Source organism: Dermacentor silvarum, chromosome 6 (genome assembly GCF_013339745.2).
Source record: "Dermacentor silvarum isolate Dsil-2018 chromosome 6, BIME_Dsil_1.4, whole genome shotgun sequence".
NCBI lineage: Eukaryota > Metazoa > Arthropoda > Arachnida > Ixodida > Ixodidae > Dermacentor > Dermacentor silvarum.
This window is the reverse complement of record NC_051159.1, coordinates 169,461,708-169,485,429: the sequence shown is the minus strand read 5'-3', so window position 1 is coordinate 169,485,429 and position 23,722 is coordinate 169,461,708. Positions and strand designations below refer to the sequence as shown.

At 45.2% G+C, this 23,722-nt stretch overlaps 1 protein-coding gene across 2 annotated transcripts in view; it reads left to right on the top strand.

Annotated features, from left to right (window-relative positions):
- The window catches only part of LOC119456382 (acetylcholinesterase-like), a 228,478-nt gene that overhangs the window by 201,183 nt on the left and 3,573 nt on the right, over positions 1–23,722 (top strand). For both annotated transcript variants that reach the window (XM_037718104.2, XM_049669801.1), the window contains 2 exons: positions 13,174–14,667; positions 16,040–16,169. In XM_037718104.2, coding sequence (XP_037574032.1) covers positions 13,175–14,667; positions 16,040–16,169 — 1,623 coding nt within the window. In that variant the 5' untranslated portion in view covers position 13,174. The remainder of the gene's footprint in view (positions 1–13,173; positions 14,668–16,039; positions 16,170–23,722) is intronic.

Sequence of the window (23,722 nt, the reverse complement as noted above, 5' to 3'; positions counted from 1 at the left end):
CTCAGTCCTGCTAATCCGTTTAGGCAAAGCGAACCATGGCAAAAATTTTTAAATCATGACAGTCATGAAATAAAAATTCCTCACGACTTCATAGTCTGAAATTTGGGTGTTAAATGCGGTAATATATTGGGGAAGCATAAAATGAACGCTTGAGTTCTGGGAACGATACGTCGGCTACGACAAGATTTCGCTTTTTCTCGGATATGCTATGCTCTGAAAACATTTGTGGTTGGAGGAACATCCCTTGCGTTTTGGTTGTGCCACTGCCTCACAGCATCTGCCTCGGACAAGTCCCTTGAACTTGTAAGATGGGATTTCGTTTCTCTTTGCAACAGCCTACAAGGCCTAATTGAAACAATCTTGGGTTCACTGCAAATATAGACCTCATTTCACGACTTCGGAAGAGAATAAATTCAGATGTATATACCAAGGCGACAGCAGCAACTTATAGGTATCAGTAAGAGATCTTCTATGTTACTCTTTCATTTTATTTGTTATTTACGGCGCCTGTACCATCAAGTTAAGAAGCAATTTAGTGTCAGATACCACTCGAAATAATTATTTTATTTTCACGTTGTGTAATTTGTTGAACGATGTGCCACGTAGCCAAACTATCATATGAAAACTGACATATCTTGAGGCGCCTATGGTAGGCAAGTGAGCGTCCAAAGGTGGACACGTGCGTAAACGTTTTCTTGTTCTCCGTACTCTGCCAGAGCTTTTTTTTTTCGGTTTGCTACACCGCAAGTTAGCCCTCCTAACTACGGCAGTACTAACACCAAGTATGCAGCACTTTCAAAGCAGAGTCACGACCACAGTTATGACGCCGGGCAGTAAGCCGAGGGGCCCGATTCTACTACCATGGAGAAAATTGAGTGAAGTAGGCTGTTAGATGCCATTGGAATATTCATGAGGAGTTCGAGTAGTGCACTACGCAAATGGCTGCTGTTCCATTGAATTACTTGCGGATTTCGCGGACACTACAAATGCAAAAGGATTTTTACATATCATGATAAACCATTCGCAGTCATCTATGTGAAGAGAATATCACTTTTAAACTTCTTGCACTATTTAGTGTACATATTTTCGAAAAATGGTCAGCACCCGGAGCGCAGCGTTAATATAACTGACTTCAAAATAAGGTGATTATTGTTGTTTGACCGAAGGACATTCAAAGCACCTAGTGTGGAATTATTTCAGCAATAAAACAAAAACACGACCGGTCTAGAGAAACATGAAATGAGTTATGTGCTGCTTTTAGGGATCAGGAAAGCAATGAAATCTGCGGAAAGAACCTTAGCAGCGTCGTGTTTATGAAGGAGCAAATAGATGTTTTTACTAAAAATGAACATTACTTGTTTTCCGTGTGCGAGCGCATAATTTCTTGAATAATAGAGCTAGAACACTTGCGTTAAATGAAGGATGCTTCACGAAGAGAAGTTGCGGAAAGCAATAGAATTAGTCCTTAACTTAGAGTGCAAAACGCGGATTTTAATATCACTAAACCTTGTCTACTTAGCAGTATGGTTGTGAATAATGGCGGAATGTGTCCCAGACGCAATCACAAGCATCTAAAAATTGAGATGGAAGGATGAAGGACGAACTTAACGCCAACTAGTGATAGCAGCTGGTGCTAGGATTGTTTAAATCCTGGTGTTGGGAAAGATGCAGGCTTCTGAAGGGCGCATACTTTCGTTCGCAGATTCCAGGCTAAACGGTGACAGAAAACCAGAAATCTAATTAAATAATGGAAACATTTTCGAAGAAAAGGTTCTGCATAAATGAATGCAGCCTTCAGTAAAAACTTAAGGAACGAGGACAGAATTCTACCCAAAAAAAATGTATATCGCTCTCGACAGACGGATGTCCTCGATAGAGTCCGCGCGTCTGTGGTAAATTCAATGTGCCTCAAAGGAGGACAGAAGTTCCTACTGCAGATTGTCTTCCGCGCAATGAGGAGGATCAATTAGTTAATTACACACTGAGAGTACTGGCAGTGAAGTATTTCCGCAGTTATTCTGCGCTCAGGTGATACATTTTATGGTAATCCGGGCAAAATCAAGTTCTTTTCTAGCTCGTTTGTGTCAAGAAAATGTTATTATGACAAACGCAGGTGACTTCATACATTAGGTGCGATACATCGTCTGTTTTCTGTTTTCTGGCCGTTTAATTCAGCGATCGTAGCAGGGCTTTTTGTGTTTTCCTGGTTATTCCAATGAAGCGTTCACAGACACTTTTTGAGGCGCCAACTTGCTTGACATTCTCAGTTGATCAATAACTTTGTTTTTTGTTTTATTCAACACTTAGCTTCACTGAAAGCTGCTCACTGTTAAACAGACTTACTTGAATGAAATGGAGTATTCCGTAAATGTTTCTCCGTTTCTTGGTTTAACGCGGAATAATGTTGGAAAACGAAAATGCATCTTACAAAAAACCTGAAATTTCAGACATAGGTCCATTTTCGGCAAATCAAGGCCAAACCGCCCGCCCAAGTTTAGTTTCCCATTACCTTTCTTCCAGTTTCTGTTCATAGAGTGCTCTGTGTGCTTTTTTCATTAGTTTAAGATAACGGACTTTAGCATGGTAGACGGTCAGCTGAATAGCGAAACAGAGAACATCGCCAAAGGACGAGGCACACCACGAGGCCTCATAATCAGATCGTGATTTCGGCACGTAAAACCCCCCAATTTAAAAGGACGAGGCACACGCGTCACTATCAAATGCATCTTGTTACAGTCGAAACAAAAGCATATAGACCCCTGTGCCGGCAGTGATCGGAAGGGTGTTATGAGATGGATGTCGTTGGCACCATCCAGCTTCTTTTCGTCTGCGGAGAACGTTTCTTTTACTGCACAAAACAATATATTGAATTCAATTCTGTCGTTTTACGTGCCAAAACCGCGATTTGATTATGAGGCATGCCATAGAGGGGGACTCCGGATGAATTTCGACCACCAGTGGATCTTTAACGTGCCCCCAATGCCCGGGACACGGGCGTTTTTGCATTTCGTTCCCATCAAAATGCGGCCGCCGCGGCCGCGATTTGATCCCGCGACCTCGTGCTTAGCAGCGAAACACCATAGCCGCTAAGCCGCCGCGGCGAGTAACAATATGTGGGTGGCTAGAGCACACCGATGCCCTTTCTGGCTTACACGACCTCTCCTACTGTTCGATATCTGTTTCACTACTCAAATGACACTTTACTAAGTCCACGTATCTACTACAGGGCCGCGATTTTGTAGTGCCTTTCCTGGTGCTATTCCTATTGCACTTTTCGCGCCTCGTCAGTGGTCAGAGTCCGAGCAACGCTCCGCTCACATTATCAATGAGATCAGCCAGCCGTGAACGGTGGATGATAAAACTGGCATAGAATCGAGTCATAGGTATCGGTAAACAATCACGACCCAACTTAAATTTTAAAAACTGTTGGGATGTCAACGGACTATACGAACTCTCGCCCCATGGCTTTCCCCCCACAAGAGGGGAAAGCCATAGGGGCGCTTTTACGCTTTTGAGCAATGAGATAGCTAAGGGCATGCTGGTGTTCGCAAGTGCATAATCATCCCTTCTCTGATAAGGTTGGCATACTTGTGCGGATTCTGTGACTAGACTATCAGTTAATTTTGAACTTCTAGTAAGATCATCAATAGCGGGAGATCAATGTCAGCTTTATATCACAAGAAAATTTTGAACAATAAGATTATACGAGTAGTTGACAATGTGGCGAGTTCCAGCAGAAACGATAAAGTTATATAGCAAGAGATGACACGATGGAGCTTGATGTAAATGCTATCCTCTTTATTGCGGCTTATCAAAACGTTACAGGCTGAGGTCAGGTTCTAAAACAAGCAATAAAATCCAGTCTCATGCTCCTAATCGCTGAGAATGCAATTACGCAGCAACTTAACTTTTTAACATATGTAGCTACATTTCGAAAGTAGGAACGGAATTGGTACTTTGCTTAAAGACCGATGACAGTTCAAAGTTTTAAGAAGATGGTCTGCTTGCATTAACACCACATTAGCGGACAGCGCACTCGCTCTGCGTAGCGGGATGAACTTCAGCATCCCGTGTATAGCCTCTCTGATTCAGTACTCAGGCAATATTTAACAGCCCTCATGCACCACTTATAGGGCGCTTCATTACTCTGCACATTTGTTGGCCGTAGATCATGAATAGTTGCTAAATGTTAAAAGCAGTAGCGCATGTGGCATATAAGAAATATAACTATGTACAAAGGTCACATAAACCTGGTAGCAACTCAGCGGAATCTTCCTCTCCCGTAGCGTAAATGAAAGCCCGAATTGGGAAACGACAAATTCAGCGCGGGGAATATGTCTGCCCCTTAAGATGCGCATGCACATTGCGTTGCCCCATGACATTCGTACCGAGGCAATCATAATTAAGGTCACTTCTACATTTCAATTCAACAGCAGGCCTTGCTGGGTCGCTTGTGAGATATAAGGTAAAATACTTCGACGTAATTCACATGTCGAGGCAACGTCTGGGGAGTCACGGGCGAACGCGATGTGAGAATTAGCTAAGTCTAAGAGGAAACTGCACGCTTTTCCATATTACCGAGGGAGCCGTCTCAGGTGACCCTTTTTCACTTCCGGCGTGACTTGCGATATTTTCGTGGCAGTGCTGTAGATGACATCAGCTTAGAAATGGTTTATCAACGGGCCAGATGGATACTCGTGTTGTCAAATGCTAAAATGAGAGATGCGCGATGCCAGGACAATGGCTGCTCCTTAGCACTTCCTTCCGAAAGGCAATTTGGTAACATCCTGCAAAACCGTTCAATTCACTTGTCATATTGCTGATCGTGTATGAGCATATCACAACGCACAGACATGAGCTTATTGTAAGGTGGTAATTGCAACTATTCAGCAAGTTGAAGAGCAGGAAACTGAATTTTTATCGTTTCAGGCATCCTTACGATTTTCTTGGCCGTGATCAGTCGAACTAGTGTCATTCATGAGTTAACTACGCAGTGGATGGCACAGACATTGTGATTCGATTGCCATAATGCTGCTGTCCGTCCTGTTAATTGTGCGTTTGTGTTGTCGTGTGAATCAGGAGTGAGTGATTCCGAAACATCAGAGTAGCTAACTTCAATTTTTTTCTTAAACAGGTTATCGTCAAATTCTTGACTGTGAGAGTTTAACTTCCCATGTACATAAACTGAAGCTTCTTATATCCCATATTATTACGTTGAGATCACGAATAGTTAATCTATTCTTTGTGTCCCACGTGGAGCCTGTTTTCAATGACTTACAAGTAAAAAAAAAGAAAACAATATTGAGGATTAATGCTACTGTTTCTGCCACGGTTGTGGCAACCAAGGCCTTAGGGCACCATTATTTCATTCTCATACTATATAAATTGTGCATAAGAAAGCCAGCAGACTTAATCATTTTCTTTTTAGTGCTACAGTCTTTACTTTCTTGCTTTGTGGCTTCATAATATTACTTATTAAGTAAAAACACGTAGCCATCGCTACCAATTGGAGACAAAGACTCCTTTATTATTTCAATAAGTTGTCGATTCAAATTACGAGCATCTACGCTCATAAAGAGATAAGTTAGTTTACATGACAGCCAGTCAAAAAGTAAGCCGATTAAGTAAGAATCCTGCATAGATGGTAGTGCCGTCGGTTTCTTAGCTCCCGGAAAAGTCGGTCGCATTCTAAGTCAGCGCGATCACCGAGTATCGTTTTGCCGACACCACTTCATCGCGAGCAAGGAGTCGTGTTCCGCCCGATGGTAATCGTGCGGAATGAAGCGGAAGAGTTTGGCCGCTTCGGCTTTGTCCTTTCGGCTGGCCAGGTTGCCTCCCTCCGAACGGGTCCGATTTAGGTCCGATGTATTTTTGAAATGCGCCGAGGCTCGCTTCCCCTCTCCGTACGAACTGGCACCGTGCGTCACTGCATCCGGAAACAAGCCACCACCGGGCCCGCTCCGCCTACACTTCCTTCCTCCTTCCTCCAGTAACAACAATGACGCTAAATTAAGCGCGCTGGCGGTCGAAACGGCACGTACCCCTACCCGCCCCACGCCGACGTCTCGACGCACCTGCATGCGACGAAGTCGTGATCTCGCAGAACGTGCGACTCCCCTCTCACCAAACGCTCGTCAGCACCCTCTACGCGGCAGAGATGGTTATCTGAGATAAATATTACGCTGTATACCTAGATATTTGCTCAGCACTAACCACAAATTCCGTATGGAGTGCGGTACCGCGTCACCAGCGTGCGACGACTGGCAGATAAAATGCGTCTTGCACCGCGAACCACATTTTTATGTGGTTTTGCTGGAATCAATATAATTCTTTTTGACTTGTACCGTATTATGTCGGTCATCCTAAGTATGCAATGCACTTTCCTTGAGTTAATATACAATTTGGTGCTCTTGTACCATCGTTCTGGGTGACTTCGAATTGCTCTGAACAACAATGCCACTCCGTGAAGTATACCTGGGCTCTACACCGAAGTCACCGAAAGATTGATGTAGCGGAGGACTTCTGTTCAAAACTTGCCGGACAACTGTCCTCGTTTACCGCGCCGCACCTGCGTGGCGCTTCAATCTCGTGGGAACCTCGTATGGAGAATGTTTTAAACCAAGGAGTCGCAAGTGGCGCTGGCTTAGTGCGAACCATCCTCATGGCCTGGGCCTGATGGGATTACATACGTGGCTCCTGGCAACCTCGGCCAAACAGCCCGACGTGTTATGCTGTACGTATATGACAGTTCATGGCGTGAGAGTGGACTCGTCCCACTGCTCAAACCAGACAAATCAACCCTAGAAATGGCATCTTGTCACCAAATTGCCCAGGCCTAGGTATGGTGAGGGACAGGATGGCGCTGACACGTCTGGAGTCGTATCTAGAGCGTCACCAGATATACCGTGACATCGTCATCCGCTGCTATGTTCCATATCGGCGGGCACAACCTCCAATTGCGGTACATAAGAATGTTTCACATCCACGGGCGGACCTGGAACATCCACATCCGCCACCGTTGTCGTAAGGGGCGCTGGTTAACACTCCTTGAATTAGTTTTGTACGCATACACAACTACTCAGGAAGATGGTCAAGAAGATGGCCGCAGCAGTAGCTTAATGAGTAATGCATTGCGCGCGTAATCGTAGTATGTGCATTCAGCTCGCGCCTGCGGCAAGTTGTATTTTCGTTCACGTTAATTTCGCTTTGTCTTATTATTCGTACATTTCAATTAAAACAGGACAATTAATTTTTCACATGCTTTCCTTTTCTTCATTTACTGATTTTTTTCTTTCTTTTTTCTCATACGGTTGCAACTAAATAATATTGTTACTATGCGATGGTGACGTCGGAATGACGACGAGGGACTGTTCCAAACCGCACGAGCGTCTTCGTTTGGCTGTTGCGGTTGAAATGGAGCCTGCAGTAACGACGCTGGCTCTGTTCGGGGTGATAATAACTGGCGAGTGGCGGTCGTCGAGGGGAGGAAATAGGGCGGTTATTACAATGGCGAGCACGTGACCGATACGCTGGCAGGCAAAACAGATTGGCCGATCGTCCGCAGCTCACCACTCGACGGGATTGCGGTAGCGTGCAACCTCACATACAGAATGAACTCAAAGATTAACGAGTTCTGTGCAAACTATTGCCTGCACAAATTGCACTGTAGGCAAGTTCTCCGGCTCACTGGGGAGGAAAAAGGGGGCTGTAGGAGCCGTGGCTTCAAGTTCTTGCCGCAATATTCGCATCAGGTCGTTTGATGATGGCGGTCGCTGCATTCCTAGCCTGTCGTCACGAGAGGATGTCGCAGTTATGTTCGGCAGACCTGAGAACGGCGTTGCAATGCGGCGGCTCTTGGCCTGCTCAAGGCGCTGAGACTATTTTATGATGCCCTGTACTGTCTCACAATTTTTGTACATGAGCAGGTTGAACGCATCATCAGCGATCCCCTTCAGTACTTGGCCAACCTTGTCTGACTCAGCCTTATCGCGGTCGGTCCTACGGCACAAAGCCAGCACGTCCTGGACGTAAGAGACGTATGATTCTGTGGACATTAGGAAGCGGGTCGCTAGTTCTTTCTTAGCGGCACTCTACCGCCCGGCGCGACGGCCGAAAAAGTCCCTCAGCTTCTGCTTGCAGGTGTCGCAGTCGTTAAGTTCTTCCTTATGGTTATCATACCAGACCTTCGGCGTGCCTTGTAGGTAGGACACGAAGTTAGCCACCATAATCGTCGGGTCTCATTGGTTGTGGGCACTTACATGCTCATACGTGGCGATCCAATCTTCTAGGTCAAGGTAGTCGGTGCCGCAGAACGTTCCTGGATCCCGCGGCTGAGCCAGGACAACCGTCGGGGTTGTAGGCATTGATGTGGCCCGCGCCATTTCGGGTCCTGTTTCATCCATCATGTTGTTCCGTCCGAGGTGACGACCACTGCCGAGCTCCGTTGTTGTCTCTAGTGGTTACCCCGCACCTCCACCAATTTGTTACGATGCGGAAGTCACAGATAAATATGTATTTACAATATATGTATACAAGAGCAGCAACGATACATAAACAAGATGGCTGTCGAGACCGAATGCACCACCACACGTCAAATCGTCTTCTTCTGACTGGCGCCACTCTCGGTTGCGCCGTAACCGTATTATTGCAATGCCAGGGGCTAGTTGCTTATCAGAAAACCTAAGGTTTGCTAGTAAGCATGATGAGCTTTCCCGCTTCAGTCTGAGCCCTTTCGAAGTGGGAATCCACTCTCTTATGACGAATCTTTCAAATCTACTGAACGTCAATTTGAATCCCCCCCCCCCCAAAAAAAAAAATCGACAGCAGTCCAGCGCAAGTAATCAGCTTCAGCCTAGACGCCCAACTCTGAATTTTTTTCCAGTGATGCTTTTCAAGTTATGCTTTGAAATCATTTATATAGGCCTTACTCTGACTCAGAGAATTACGACATTCAAGCGTGTCTCGCAGGCGGAGCAAAGAGTTTGTTTTTGTGGGTGAAAGCAATATTGGAAGAATTTCGCACACCACGAAATGGTAATTGCAAACTGTGAACCAGCAGTAAAGGAAAAAAATTGTGTAGGCCTCACGCACTGTGGAAATCGGTGTTACATGGAACATTTTGCAGTTAGCTGGTTACCCAGCATAATCTGGGCTTCAACAAAGCGTAACCAGATGGACAAACAAGTTCGTGTGAGGAGAGCACAAGGGGTCGTGTGTGTGTGTGACAATCATGGTGACGACAATAGTATGACGGCGGCAGGGGCATGATGACTTATTTGTTGTATTCCGGCGAGGAAGTGTTATAGTGTTGCATCGCACAGGTGCGATTCAACACTATAATACTCTTGCATCTCTGGCAGTACTTATGTTTGGGCAGCACACCGTTCACAAGTTATGCCGAAATTCAAATGCCAAATCATGCGAATGCGCAGCGTGAGTCTCGGACGCAAAGATGTCATGAGGGCGAATGCGATGTATGATCGAATGTTTTCAGCGCAAACAAGACGAGAACAAAAGTTACACATGGAAAATATGACTTAATAAAACTTGTTGGGCTGGTTGGTACCCGCTTCAAACAACGAAAAGACGGCAAAAGACCAAGGAAAGGACAGGCGAAAGGAAAGGGTGCCCTTTCCTTTCGTCTGTCTTTTCCTTGGTGTTTGGCGTCCTTTTCGTTGTCTGAAATACGACAAGCGGGAAGAGTGATTTGCGATAAGTCGCCAATATATGTTGCTTGTTAATTTTTATTAACTGATGACACCGTGGAAGCATAGGCCGCCGAAGCGCCGACTATCCCACTCATCAAAAACAAGCTCCTGCGACTAAGGAATGTAGTAAAAAACGAAACAAACAAAATAAAAAGAAAAACAAACAGTAAGAAAATACAGGGGAAGAATTGAGCATCACTTAACTCAGGCGTAGCCTGCTGCATTATATATAGTCAGAGCGTGCTGTATCGGCGACATGCGAACGTCCAGTCACAGCGTGCGTTGACAAAACAGTATCAGCACAGTCACGGCGTAAAAAGCAATACACAGTGAAAACTAAAAAACGAACAAAGATAGTTCAGGTTCACAGCATAAAGTACAGCGTAAAACATAAACGTGTACAAAGTCCAATACTGAGTACATTCACGATAGATCGTCTTTCAAGGAGACTGCATAAAGTCCCTCTCTATCGGTAAGTCACGAATAGTTGCGACAGCATGTATTTGTTTGTCTGGGCACGACCATGGACCACGAACTATTTCCACAGCTAAATGGTGCCTTTCCAGCTGGTTCCAGCGGCTGCGCACGAAAATCTCGCTGGCGCTCGTGTGGCGTGTCGAGGGAAGAGTGGTGGTGAGATGCGTATGTAAGACAAGTACGACACATCTTTAAAGGGACATTAAAGCAAAACACTAAATCAATATAGACTGATAAAGTAGTGTTTGAAAACTCTACTGTCGTTCATCTCGCGATAATAGGTTGATCACTAGTAGAGCAAATGAAGGTCAAAGTTCTACTTTTTTTTAATTTCGCGTTAAAACCCCCACGCCGGTACGTCAGTGTGAGGTCACGGATTTCAGTGTATACATTTTGTGTGTGTGTCTTTGTGTGTGTGTGTGGGGGGGGGGGGGTTGGAACTGCGTAGACTCAGTAAAGGTTCCCGAAATTCACCATGTCCAATCCGTAGCTCCTTTAGAACACATTGTAGTTCGTTTTTACCGATAAAGAAATGCGTAAGACTCACCAGACGCCGTCAAAATTCCTGACGTCACGGCGAGCTGGTGCGGAAATTTCAAGGGGGTGGCGCCACCCATGTTTAGTTTTTGCCCCTTTTCTGGCTTACCAAAGCATCTTCTCGTCGTAAGAGTGGTGTTTGTGGTATTGTAGAAGAGACATTTGCTGATACAGGTGAAATCATTGCTCTCTTTAGTGTCCCTCTAAGTATGCATTTACGGATTTTAGACCTCTTGTTTCACAGTGACACATATCCATTCTGAAGGGAGAATTGGCACACACCTAGTTGCACAAGAATAGCACATTCGAAATGTAAGAAATAAACTAAAATAAAAGACGCCGTTGAATATCATGCACTATTCGATTAAGAGGTCTGTGTTATTTAGATGCACCTATTGAAGTCGACATTACATCTACAGGTTTCATTTCAGGATTTATTGTTTGATCACACAGAACACAGTGGCGCTCACAGGTACAACTTATTCGGTGAGAATCAAATCATACTATCCCACCCACCGTAAGAAGAAACTAGGATATAGGTCCGAATATTGCTTGGCATTAAAGGTCGAAAAATTAACCATTCGCCGTGTACAGGACATATAAATCGAAGGTCGTGGGCAGGAATACGTGCCTCGCCCCTAAGGTCTTCGACTATTGCCAAACACCGTAAGTGTTGCGGTAAAGGACCAAGTCCTGTCGTCACGCAGGTAGCAAAGTCCACCATATGTGTAACGCCCACCCTGCTCAATGCAAACAGCTGCCGCCTCGGTTGCTTCACGGTCGTCACAACATAAATGTCTCCAAGTACATCGGTGTAAAATCCATTACCTGGGAGGTGATGTGACTGTCTGATGAAGAATCGACAAGAGTCACCTATATGGCAATAAGCTTATCTGAATGAATAAGCGGGCAGATACTTTCTTGGATATGTGTGAATATTCGTAGCTTTCTTAGTGCGTGGTCAGCCTACCTTAGATTTCCCTAATACTTTACCGCAATGTGCAATATCTTTGCCAGCCGTCTCTCGTGGTAGGCCTTTCGGCACTGTATTTTCTTAATATGTCCGCGCTTTGCCATTGCAGCTTTGCCACGCTATGTATTAGAGATTCCAAGTAGTCAGGCACCACCAAGGGGACAGGTACATCTGTCGCTGAAAAGTTTAACTTGCGCACAGCCGCCTACGTACTAGTTTCGTGAAACACAAGACAGGGTACACCAATGTCACGTCCATAGCAAGACCTCGGAAACATGTGGCACACAAGAAATCAGCTGTACTGATATGATGGGACGAATAGCACAAGGCCTTTAGTTTGTATTACAATCTTTAAAACCGTTAAATCAAACACGGCTCAGTATTCCCAAATGCTCATTTCTTTTTATGACCAACGACTAACTTTAGCTCTTTTTGCGAGATTCGGCTACCGTGCCGACCTTTGTTGCAGTTATTACGCTTGCCGCCTTAGCTTCTACGTAGATCCATTTAGATATTTAACGGGGACGTATTTCCAGTGTATGTTTTCTTCTTTCTTGAAAAGTGACACTGGTCTTCAGTGATTATGCTAAGTGCATGGCAGGACGGCTCAACCTACGTTTGCTTATGACCATTTTTATTGATATGCTTGCTACAAAAGGGTGTCTCATAATTTGGTTCCCAGGTTTCGACACAGCTACAGCAAACCAAGAATGGACAAAAAAGCTCAGTTGATAGAATCTTAGGAGCTTTCTGTCGTTTAAGGAGCACTATTTAACAGCACACAGCTTGGCTAATTCCTTTATCCTGTAATGCCAAAATAAAAAGAAAGAAACGAGAAATCAAGTTATCAAGGAAAAATAAATGAGAATTCAATGTATGGCGTCTTGTCATCATTCTAAAGCAGCCGCAAAGTATGCAAGAGTTTGTGTGTAAGAAATTACACAAACCCATTGTAGGCGTTACGCAGCATGACAGCGCATACTATTCAGGACTGAGAAATATATATAATGAGTAACGCATGCACGGTCGATAACACAGCACTCAGATTTACCATACCTGTGTGATGTACTGGTCCAGATTCCGGAAGCCTTCCATTAATAACACGGCATGTGAGCGAGCTTCAATATAACTGGCCAGAAATGACACCCGACTACATGACCGCAAACATGTCGGCCAACCACACACTGATCTGTTCGCGGTTCTGTTTATTTTTTCGTCCTACACTGGCGCCATAAAAAATTCTAAGCTCCTCACAATATACTTGCATAGTGTTTTTCGCGGGGTTCGGCACTCTTTATTTTAAAAGTATCTTCACCTTCAATACCTGTCAGCTAGTTTCTTCTGGTGTCAGTGCTTTTAGTGTCTGTGTGTGTCGTAAATGTCTTGTGTACGTAGGGGCGTTTTCTTCTTGCCAGCGCATTTATGTGGATCTCCTTTCATTCATGCAAATAACGATTTCTAATGTAATCATTCTTGCAGCATGAGGGCCACCATGCTGTTGGTGGGCTTTATATTAGCCTCCTTGACAGCCATCGGTGCTCAAGAATCAAGTGACGACGTTGTTCAGACCATCACTGGTGCTGTGCGGGGTGTCGATGTTCCCACGACGACAGGGTCAGTGCGTGCCTACCTAGGCGTTCCCTTCGCGGAGCCCCCGGTTGGAGAGCTTCGCTTCAAAAAACCAGTGCCGAAGATGCCGTGGGAGGGCGTTTACAACGCTACCTCGCAGCCACCACTCTGCCCTCAGATGCCCGTTCGAATCAACAATTTCTTTCTCATTAAGGCCTCGGATCCTGTGTCGGAAGATTGCCTATACATGAACGTGTTCGTTCCGAACAGGAACGACTCCAGCTTGCTACCCGTGATCGTCTACCTGCCAGGCGGTGGCTTCTCCTACGGCGGCATATCTATCGGAGCCATGGACACATCTGAGCTGGCAGTGAGAGGAAACGTCATCACCGTCGCGGTCGGTTACAGGCTGGGCGCCTTCGGATTTCTCTACATGGATATCGAAGACGCTCCGGGAAACATGGGGCTCTACGACCAGCTCTTAGCGCTCAAGTGGGTCAGGAACAACATCCGCGCATTCGGTGGTGACCCGTCCAGGGTGACGCTGATGGGCGAAAGCGCCGGCTCCATTGCAGTTGGCATGCAGTTGATATCGCCCAAGAGCAAGGGTCTGTTCAAGCGTGCTGTAATGCAGAGCGGCAGCCCATTCACCGCCGCTGTGGTGAGCGATCAGAAGCAGGGGCTCTTCAGAGCTTACATGCTTAGCAGAGCGCTAGGTTGCGACGGAGGTGAGGCCAAAAACAGCGCTGAAGACGTTATCAAGTGCATCAAGTCTAAGCCTTTCATGGACATTTTGAACGCCACAGATAGCTTCAACGCTGGCGGCTTGGATTCGTTCTTCCCCGTTTTCGGCGAGGAGATGCTGCCCGAAAAACCTACGGCTGCACTCAAACGTGGAATAGTCAACGCCGATGAGCTCCTGGCCGGCATCTGCGAATCAGAAGGCGACCTTTTCCTCTACTTCCTTTTCAACAAGCTTCGCGACATGAACTCCATCGAAGACGTGACGAGCGGAGAGATGATATTCCTCATCAAAGCTCTCATCACTTCGACCATGGAGGTCGACCCGGACCCTATCATCAAGTACTACTTCGATGGCGTGAATGCTACCCAAGGCAGAGAGCCCGTCTACATTGGTTCCTCGCTAATCGGAGACATGCAGTTCGGCTGTCCGACGCTGGGTTTTGCCAAGAGGTTCCTCCGCACAGATAGGACGGTTTTCATGTACCAGTGGTCGCAGCAGGCTTCCTTTGTTGACTGGCCGGAGTGGACGCGACCAACGCACGGAGACGACATCTTCTTCAGCCTTGGCTCCGGTCTCAAACTGGCTAAGAACGCCACCAAAGATGACATCAAGGCCACAGAAAACTTCATACACATATTGTCCACCTTCAGTCACACAGGGTAAGGCTTCGTTTTAATTTACTGACGTTCCGGCAACTGGTTGAAATGGTAAATTTTGTGAAAACAATGCCACATTGCACTAATACGCTGCGCATCTTTTTAGTTAACTTTTAAGCGGGAACCAGATACAACGCATTTCCGGCACACTACGCGGCATGGCATCACCTGGTGTTAACGAGTTCATTGCACTCTTCGTGATAACCACGCTGATGTCATAAGTCATGGCATTTGCTCGTCAGTAGGATAAGCCCAGAGGAATACAGGTGGCCAGTGTACTGCCTGATAACCTCGCAGAGTGAAATGGACATACCAACGCCATGCGACGGTAGCGGGCAATACGCTGGAAATATGTTCTTTGTCAATGCCCTTCAGTGATACCTTAAGTGTAGCTATCCACTGACCTATTTTCAATAACGCATGAATTTCGTGGAATTATCGATGAACTACAATTGTCAATGTAGCAGTATGCATAAATGTCTCGATACTTAGATGCATAACCTAGGGTTTTCATGTATTTGTCTCGCGTGAGCGTATTCAACCACAATTGAACCCCTCAGCATAAAAGCGAATGCATGTCGTATGACATGCATGCATATTGCATGTCGTATGAGCAACATGTTTAGTATGAGGAAGCATCGCACATACGCAAATAGCAGGACAAAACACCTGACCAACTTGTGCTTATTCTCCTCAGCTTTCTAGACTGTTTCATAAGCCATTTTAGGCTGAGACAACACTTTTATCTCAGTACCGCCCATCGTGCCACTGTAAGGACATTATCTACAGAAATGCACCTACTTTTACTTTAGTTTTTCCTGTCGAAAAATTAAGGCCTAGTTTAAAATACAATTTGCACTTCCAAACAGTCGTCATTTCTCTAGTTATTTACAAATCATTTACATGTTATCGTAAGTTGCACGTTTTTTACGAAACCTCCAGCGATCGCCATGAATTCCTATTATTATGCTGCATATATATGAACCAATTTAGCCACCAGGTTAGCCTCAGCTGCTTGATAATGTCATTTTCTCTATATATGGCTATGCAGCTAAACTCATTTTTGTGTATTAATAAACGCAACAATTGAGCCTTGTGTCTTCGTGTACATGTCGCGTGCGCATGTAGAAAACCTTGCGCATGATTTTCACCTGACGCATCTTCGTTCCACACGCACTATCTTATTCCACACTCCACACACTTTATCGTCTTCCACCGACAGCGTCGTGGGCGCATTTGCAGCAACATTTGTAGACAGCGTGGCGTGCCACAAGTTGCGATGCTTATCACTTTAAGCGTCTTGAAGAAAAAAAATAACTGCTCGATATTTACAGGATTACCATGTTTGTATTGTCTATCTTTTTATGTCTTCCAGAGTGCCAAAAGTCCTCGACAACACCACCTGGCCGAAGTTCAATGAAGAAGAGCAGTACCTAGACCTTCGTCGGGAGGGAAACGTGGTCAAGAAGCGTTTGCTTCAGCCTGCATGTGAATTTTGGGGCAAGGTGCGTCCTTACGAATGAAGATGTGTTCCATAAGGCCTGCTACAGCCCAGGATCGATGGCCATAGCAAATACCTTTGCATTATTGTGATAGCTGACGAGTGGGCTCTGACTGGAGAGGTTTCAATGGTATGCGTACATTGGTGTGATTGCATCTGAATGACATCTCCAGTCAGAGGTCATTCCAAATTATATATATATAAATATATATGTTATGTACCTGTCAGAGATTATATAGAAATATTTACAATAATAGTGCAGATATATTTACATAGTTATCATGTACATAACAAGAAAACAAAATATTGCAGTGTGTTAAGAATTTCGACACATCCAGGAAATGTCACTCTTTAAAAGTTCACCTATATGCAGTTGAAAAGTCTCATATTTCCTGTTCATGTATAATGCAGCGCATCGAGTGTGACACAATTTTATTTGTCTTTGAGAGAAGACTTGTCTTTGACAACACCTTAATTGTTATTGTTTTGCTTCTCAAAAGTCATGAATGGCTATCTTTATCGTTGTTAGCTATTCATTGCTATTCTGTTACCGTGCTATCCACGACGTGCGCTCAATTCAATGTCTAAAATTTTGAACTTGCTCGTATTATTAGGGCTGAGTGTTCGACTGTGATATAATGGTTACATATACGAAATCCATACGAGAATTATGAGACGGGTGCGTATCCAGCGGCAGACATATTGTGGTTCTGCCTAAAAAGCTACCTTCCCGGCAACGTCTAAAAGGGTTTTACGAATGTCCGGTGCCTTTTCCTTACATCAATGATTACAGATTCTTATTTACACATTTCTGGATGCGCCTAATCTTTAAATCATGAGCGTGTTACACAGAAAGCCAGTTGGCGTACTTCGGAAGTTATGTGTCGGAATGTCATCTTGTTTTCGCGTAAGAAACTGCAACAGTCTTGCTGTAAACGTGAGATCACAAATGAGTGTGCGCTATTGGCGATCTCATTACGAGAAGGTCGGAGCGTTAGATATGTAACGATAAATTCAAGAAGTTAAAATATTTTCTTCCACATGAGCTTGAAAGTATAAAAGTTCAAAACGCAATGCCAATGACACATGCTCGCACTAAAATTTACATTTGGTATAAATCAAAGCATGAGAGAAACAATAAGTAGGACACGCGCCTTTCCTATTTCGCGTTGCCCCGGGTACGGTCACACTGTCCCAGTTGATGCCCGAGTGTGAAGTTGCGCAATTACAGGAAGATTTCGCAGCTCACTAAGCTAAACAGTGACACAACTCCACACTCTGAAGTATAGCCGTTCGTATAAGTGTGCTCGATTTTTTTTTTTTTTTTGTTCACGTTTAACTTCATGCTGCGAGCCCAGCATCTAGTCCGCTTGTCTAGAGTACAATAATAATGTGTACGTAAATGGGTCGTTACAATTTCCCAAGTGTGTATTGAGATAGCCGGTTCTAATGTAGCCTACCGTCCCACCTGTGTGCAGTTAATAAACGAATGAACTTGATGCGAGCACTGCATTGGGGACCAGGCAAGTGAAGTCCTATCGTTTACTATAACGAGAAATTTCGTTGGGTGGTGTTCGTTGATCTTGTAATGCGCGTGGTACAGCTAGCATCCACGAAAGGACACGCCAGATAAGAACGACTGGGCGCAAGTCAATGGCATCTTCAACAGCCTGAACAGCCGACTTTCAGTATATGTTGTAGTTGAGGTGTTTGGAATCTACTCGTAAACAAGTTACAGGTGTGATGTCTCTGTGATAATCTATGACATTGAGCTCTGTCGTCCTTGTCCGGTGCGTCTTTTCATGGTTGCTAGTTGCAGTCAATGCATTAAACGATGAAATCCTATCGTTACTTCGGGTTTCAAAGTAAGGCTTGCATGCTAATGTCACCAATGCAAGAAAAGAAAACAGCCGGAGCTCAGCAGCTCTAGGAAAATACCGCTTCTTTTGTTCCGTAGCCAACCACTTGTGCTCTCCAGCCAGTGCGTTTTGTGCCGTGGACATGCATCGCATGTAGTGGCATGACACTGTACACATATGTGAAAAGGTTAGCTGGGCACATTGCAACATAAGTTGTCTGTGATCTTCTTATCTCTCAAGCATATACTTTGCACACTGAATGCTTTTATTTATCTAACCGTCATGCGTGGGCACCACCAGCAATATTTCTCTGCAAGCGTCATTGGTCTTACCAGGGTGGGATAAAAATGCAGCGCTTGCTGAAGACCAAATTTTGTTGTAGCGATCACTTTGCCGCTCATATTCTTGCTTATGTATCAGTCTGTGTGTGTCACACATTTTGAATTTGTATAAGCAGCACTTCTAGACATAGACACCTTTCTTGTTATTTCTTGAGCACAGAAAAGTAACGACATCAAAGTTGGATTAGTTTGACATGTTTACATAGTGCCATGCATTTTCGCCAAACACATGAACCCGAAACATAGACACGCTTCAGGAAGCAAAATTTTTTCGTTTGTATTATAGACAGCTAATATAAGCACTGGTACCCCTCACTATTAATTAGCACTGCTCTCAGGGAAATTAAATAACGTGGAAACGCGCTCGCACGAGCTCTAGCCATCAGGTTCACCTCGCTCATTTAAAAAATGTTAACTCATCACATCATTTGTTGGCACTTAAGAGATATATCTGCAACATCGTTGGAACGAAATGAGCATTGTGAACGCAACGTCCTATTAAAATTTGTGTTCACCTGCTGTTTGTTGCTTGATTAAATTTATTGACATAGCGAATCACACTACGATTTCACTGCTGGCTCAAATATTAGCATCAAATGGTATGCCCTATGTCGACCCTTCAAGAATCGTAAGTACAATGTTCTCTGTTGATATTTGGATTTTCTTGCTTCATGGGAGGTTATCACTCTAGTCTCAGCCATAACATCCTGACACTACACCAGTCTTGACAAGTATTTAATATCACTTATGTTTTCTTCTGGATTATCTGGGAGATGGGATGTTCTTTTATTAAATGCCTGTGCATGAGAGGTTGACATTATGGATGGTATCAGCTTTTTCTTCTATTTCATGCAAACAGCACTTATAAAAGATTATGCGTGGCTCTGCTATCGCAAACACCAGAGACTAGCAGAGCTGGGGCAAGCCGAGTAAAGTAGCAGCAAACCACACACTTATATACTATAATTTTTGCTGGGCTTCCGCCATCTCCGCTTGTCTCTGGTGTTTGCGATAGCAGAGCCACGCATAATTTTTCTGCGTAGTATCGCGATGAATTCAACCGGCCACGTTCGCGAGCCTCCGGATCTTCATTTCTTCGCCTACGCGAACTCTCGGCTTCCCTCAGTCTAAACTCGGCATGTTCTCTTCTGCGACACTTGGTTTCAGCTTCCCTAGCTCTCGCTTCAGTCTTTCAGAAGCGAAGAGTGTTCAGTTCTCTGGTCGAAACCTGCCGAGCCGCCGCCAGAGGCATCGGCTCCAGTCACGGACACCGGGTGCGTTCGGCGCGAACACGGGGAAACGCGGGGAAACGCGGTCGGCGTCGGCAGCAGCTGTACGCGTTCCACTACCACCTGCCTCACTCCTCCTCTCCCCATCGCATCCGCTATGCTGCGCGATGCGATAAGTGATAAGTGGTTCTTGAGGGAAAGAGAAAGGTTTTCGCTATCTTCTGCGGCCCTTGATGCTATTTTTATACTCTGCTTTCACTCTCTCTCAGCTCTTTCTCCCCTGCTAGGCGAAGCTGCGTACGACGGAATGTTCATTATAGCGAGGTTCTAACAGCTCCGCGGTAAAATTGGCCAGCTAAAAAAAAACGATAAAAAAAGACAGATACCGTATGTAAAAGAGATAGGCTGGCTAAAACAGACCCAAAAAATGTGACAGTTTCGCCCTAAGGGCGAAGCAATGAATGCGATAGCAACACAGCAATGTCATACGAAGTAAGGTGAGCGGCTTTGGTAGCAATATGAATTGTAGTAAACATGAGCTGATTAAGTAAGCAGGTGTGCTGTGGCGTAAGTAGACCGACATGAAGAGAGACTCGATGACCACGAGAAGGCGCGTGTGAAACGGTGGTGTTGATGAGAAGCGCTTCCCGTGGGCAGCGCGTGCGAAGGGACACACCTGTAGTGCTGCACTGCCGACCCGGGCAGCATTGCATGTGTAGCGTGCGTTGGAAAATGTGGCCCGACTATTACTAACTGATTGAACAAGCGTGGTGTGAGCGCGCACAAACAAACATGAATAGATCACACTGAATGACTGCAGACAACGACTGTCAAAACGCTGGCAGCAAGCGCATACGCCGCAGCAACGGGCGAAGGTACGTGCGGTTTATCGCTTCAACGGAAACTGAGCGGCGAATGCACGGCGCATAAAGGTCAGAGCCGTGTGGAGATAAGCGACGGTGCGAGCGAGCGACGAGTGCGGTTGTTGGCAGAGTAGAAGTGCGCCCCCCCCCCCCCCCCCCGCTCCCTCCGGCGCTGGCTTCCCGCTTCCTTGCTTGCGCGTGGGAGATTGAGTGCGTTCGCTCTCCGTGATAGCGCGCGTCCCCGCACGCTTCCGCTCGGGCATACGGCGCGCGGCGAAGATTTTATCTATAGGGAACCTCACGGCGACGGCGACGCCGACGGCAGAAATCTGGTTGAAGTGTCCATATAATTGCTATCGCAATAAAAGGTAAATATAGGTCCGAAAGCGCTAAGGCTGAGTTCACATACAGTTCAAATTGGCGTTGATCCCACTCCAAACCCGTTCCGTAGCATGAAGACATGTTTCGTGTCAGCCAGGTCCATTTTCCAAGGCGCATTAAGGTGCCTCATTTCTTCAGCCTTCAAGAGAAAACTTAGAGAAATTATTTTATTGCATATTCTATTTCACACTTTTACCGAATGCTTACGTTACAGCTATCAACAAGGATGAGGGGGGGGGGGGGGGACGTTAAATATGTTAGAGTGCAGTTACATTATTTGTGACCATGGACCTTAGCAAATTAAGAACCCGTATTACAGCACACAAACTCTGCATGGGATTGTGCTTGCTGATCAGTGATTAGTGAAATACACGAGGTGTGCCCGTGTCGTTGCTATAACGCTCTTTGTCTAGGAGGTTTCATTTCACCCGCTAATTAACTTTTCATAGCAATATCACAACTTATTAGCTTCAAAATCCCACAGCAGTAGCTGCGCTATGCGAAGCGCTGTAGTGGAGTGCTTTCTGAACAATTTTGAGCAGCTGACTTTCTCTAACGTGAGCCATAAGATAGCTATGCAGGTACACTGCCTCCATATGAATGCGGCGGCCATGACCAGGATTCAAACCCGCAACCTCGCACTTCGTAGCATACCGTCAAAGTCGTTAAGTATCCGCAGTGGGCACGATAGGTATTTTTTCTGGCTGCCAACTTTTCCGCAACTTGAATTCAAATGTGGAAGTTGCCGCAGACCTATCAGACATATTACCATCCAGGCCTTGATCTCCACGCTTATCGTTAGGCTGCACTGCTCCCAATAGAACATGGTCCTAACTGACTGATGCATGCACTCACTTATGAAAGTGGCACGCGAAACTAGAGACACTCCCCAGCCTATTCCAGTCATTGCGCTGAAAAGGAAGAATGAATTTGAGGCTACGAAGCTACACGCCCCGAAACCGGACTTTTTTTCTTCCTATCGCGAACCGGTCGTTGGCTTCGGAAACCAGCGCGCCGGAGACAACGTCGCCATCTGGAGGAAACGAGGGCAACTAGGCAAAGGAAAACGAAAAGGAAATAAATAGGACTGGAAATAAACGGAGAAAGCGATGAAGGTCCTCCATTTGCAGTTGCTGTGGCCACCAATAGAGAGCGCGCGTTCTTTTGTCAATTTTGCGAGCCATAGACAAGCAGCTGCTGCAAATGACGGCAGACTCCCTGCTAGAGCCCTGAAAGCTTAGCTCCTATTTTTCAGCGGACTGTAAGCAAAGCTTAGGCCAGCACCAATCAAAGTATAAACATTTCCTAAACATCATATATGAAAAATAACATCGGTAATTAGTTTCCGCTGAACGCGCTTACTGCCAACATTCAAAATTTCAAAACCTGAAAACATGAATGGCGTCCCCACCTGCTAACGTGGCAGGCCGGTACAACGAGGGCTCCTTTCAATTTCCTTCTCTAATCTGCGCACGTGGAGAGCGCCGGCCACCATCCATCGATCAAATTAACACGCTTCGTAAGAAGCGCAGTCCTGTAGTCGGACTTGGGAGTTGGCTTGTATATTTGTTCATTGTGACTAGGCACATCTGGCGTTAGGTAATATTTGCTCTTTTTTTTTTTTTAGAGCAATGGCTACTGCTGTCTTGCGTATGTTGCTGTAAACAAAATTAGATTATCCGGGCTGTTTTACTTTCTTACCCAAGCGGCGCACATTACCCACTTTTGATCAGCACCCCATCGATTTCTGAAAGGGCAGGAGGTATCGTTGCCCGTAAATGTCATCACATATGCACTGTATAACAGCGCCGTCTTAACTCATAGCTAGAATCTCCCCAAAAAGTAGCTTGAAAGCCCTAAATTCAAGATAAGGCAGTTGATAAAGTGTACAGAATTTTTTTATCCACTTACCTAAACTTTGTTTTCGCTATGCTCATACTTTGACCTACTTTCACGCCTTGTGCATGCGTACGAGATGCGATGAAACAGGTGTTTCTAAAAAAGTGGCCCTGGACGTTGATTTACTGTTTAAGTAGACTAGCAATGCGGAAAACATGAGCAACAAGTTAATACGCTTAGCCATTGTCTCCACATGAAAGCAGCCGTTATTGAGCTGAAGAGTCAGTGTGATATAAGAGGCAAGATAATTTCTTAATACATAATATTTAGGAGATGCGGGCGCCTTTAGATGACGCCGGCTACTGTTTTTTGCATTGAACAAATAAATAATAAATACGAGCAGGCACTGAACAAAAAAAAACGGTGTAACAAGAAAAACATGTCAGTCGAGTGACGTAAATGCACTAAAATAGTTCACAACGGCAATCACGTAAAACACAAAGGAACATGGTCATCTTACATAAATTTTATTCGCAATGAGAAATTGGCATTACCAGCCCCTCACGTACTTGAATGGCATGTAGATGAAGATAGCTTCACGTGAAGTACCGCCATCATGTGTTTAATACGACGTTAAATTTCAGTACTTCGGGACAGAAAGTGTTACGCCCGTGCGAGTTGTTTGTTTTTTCAGTGGCGTCGTGTTGCTCGCCATTACGATTCTCTACAGTCGCATCAGGAGCATCTTTGGAGCTGTTCTAGTGCATGAATCCCAGATGAAGGCCTTCGGTTCCTGAAAAGCATTGCGGCGTGCCATAAAAGTAATAAGAGCGTGATTTCAAAGCGAAGCTTTCTTTGTCTATAGGTTCCCAGGTTTGGCTTAGCTACTGACTGCTCTCTGCTGGGTTGGTCAGTGTCTCGGCGGCTATACTTGTGGAAGGTTATATACGAAGGTTATATGTGCGCCGAATGAAAGTAGCAGCGAAGTAGCTTATATAACCCGTGCATGCTGACCGACAAGATAGTGCAAGTAAGCGCACCTTTT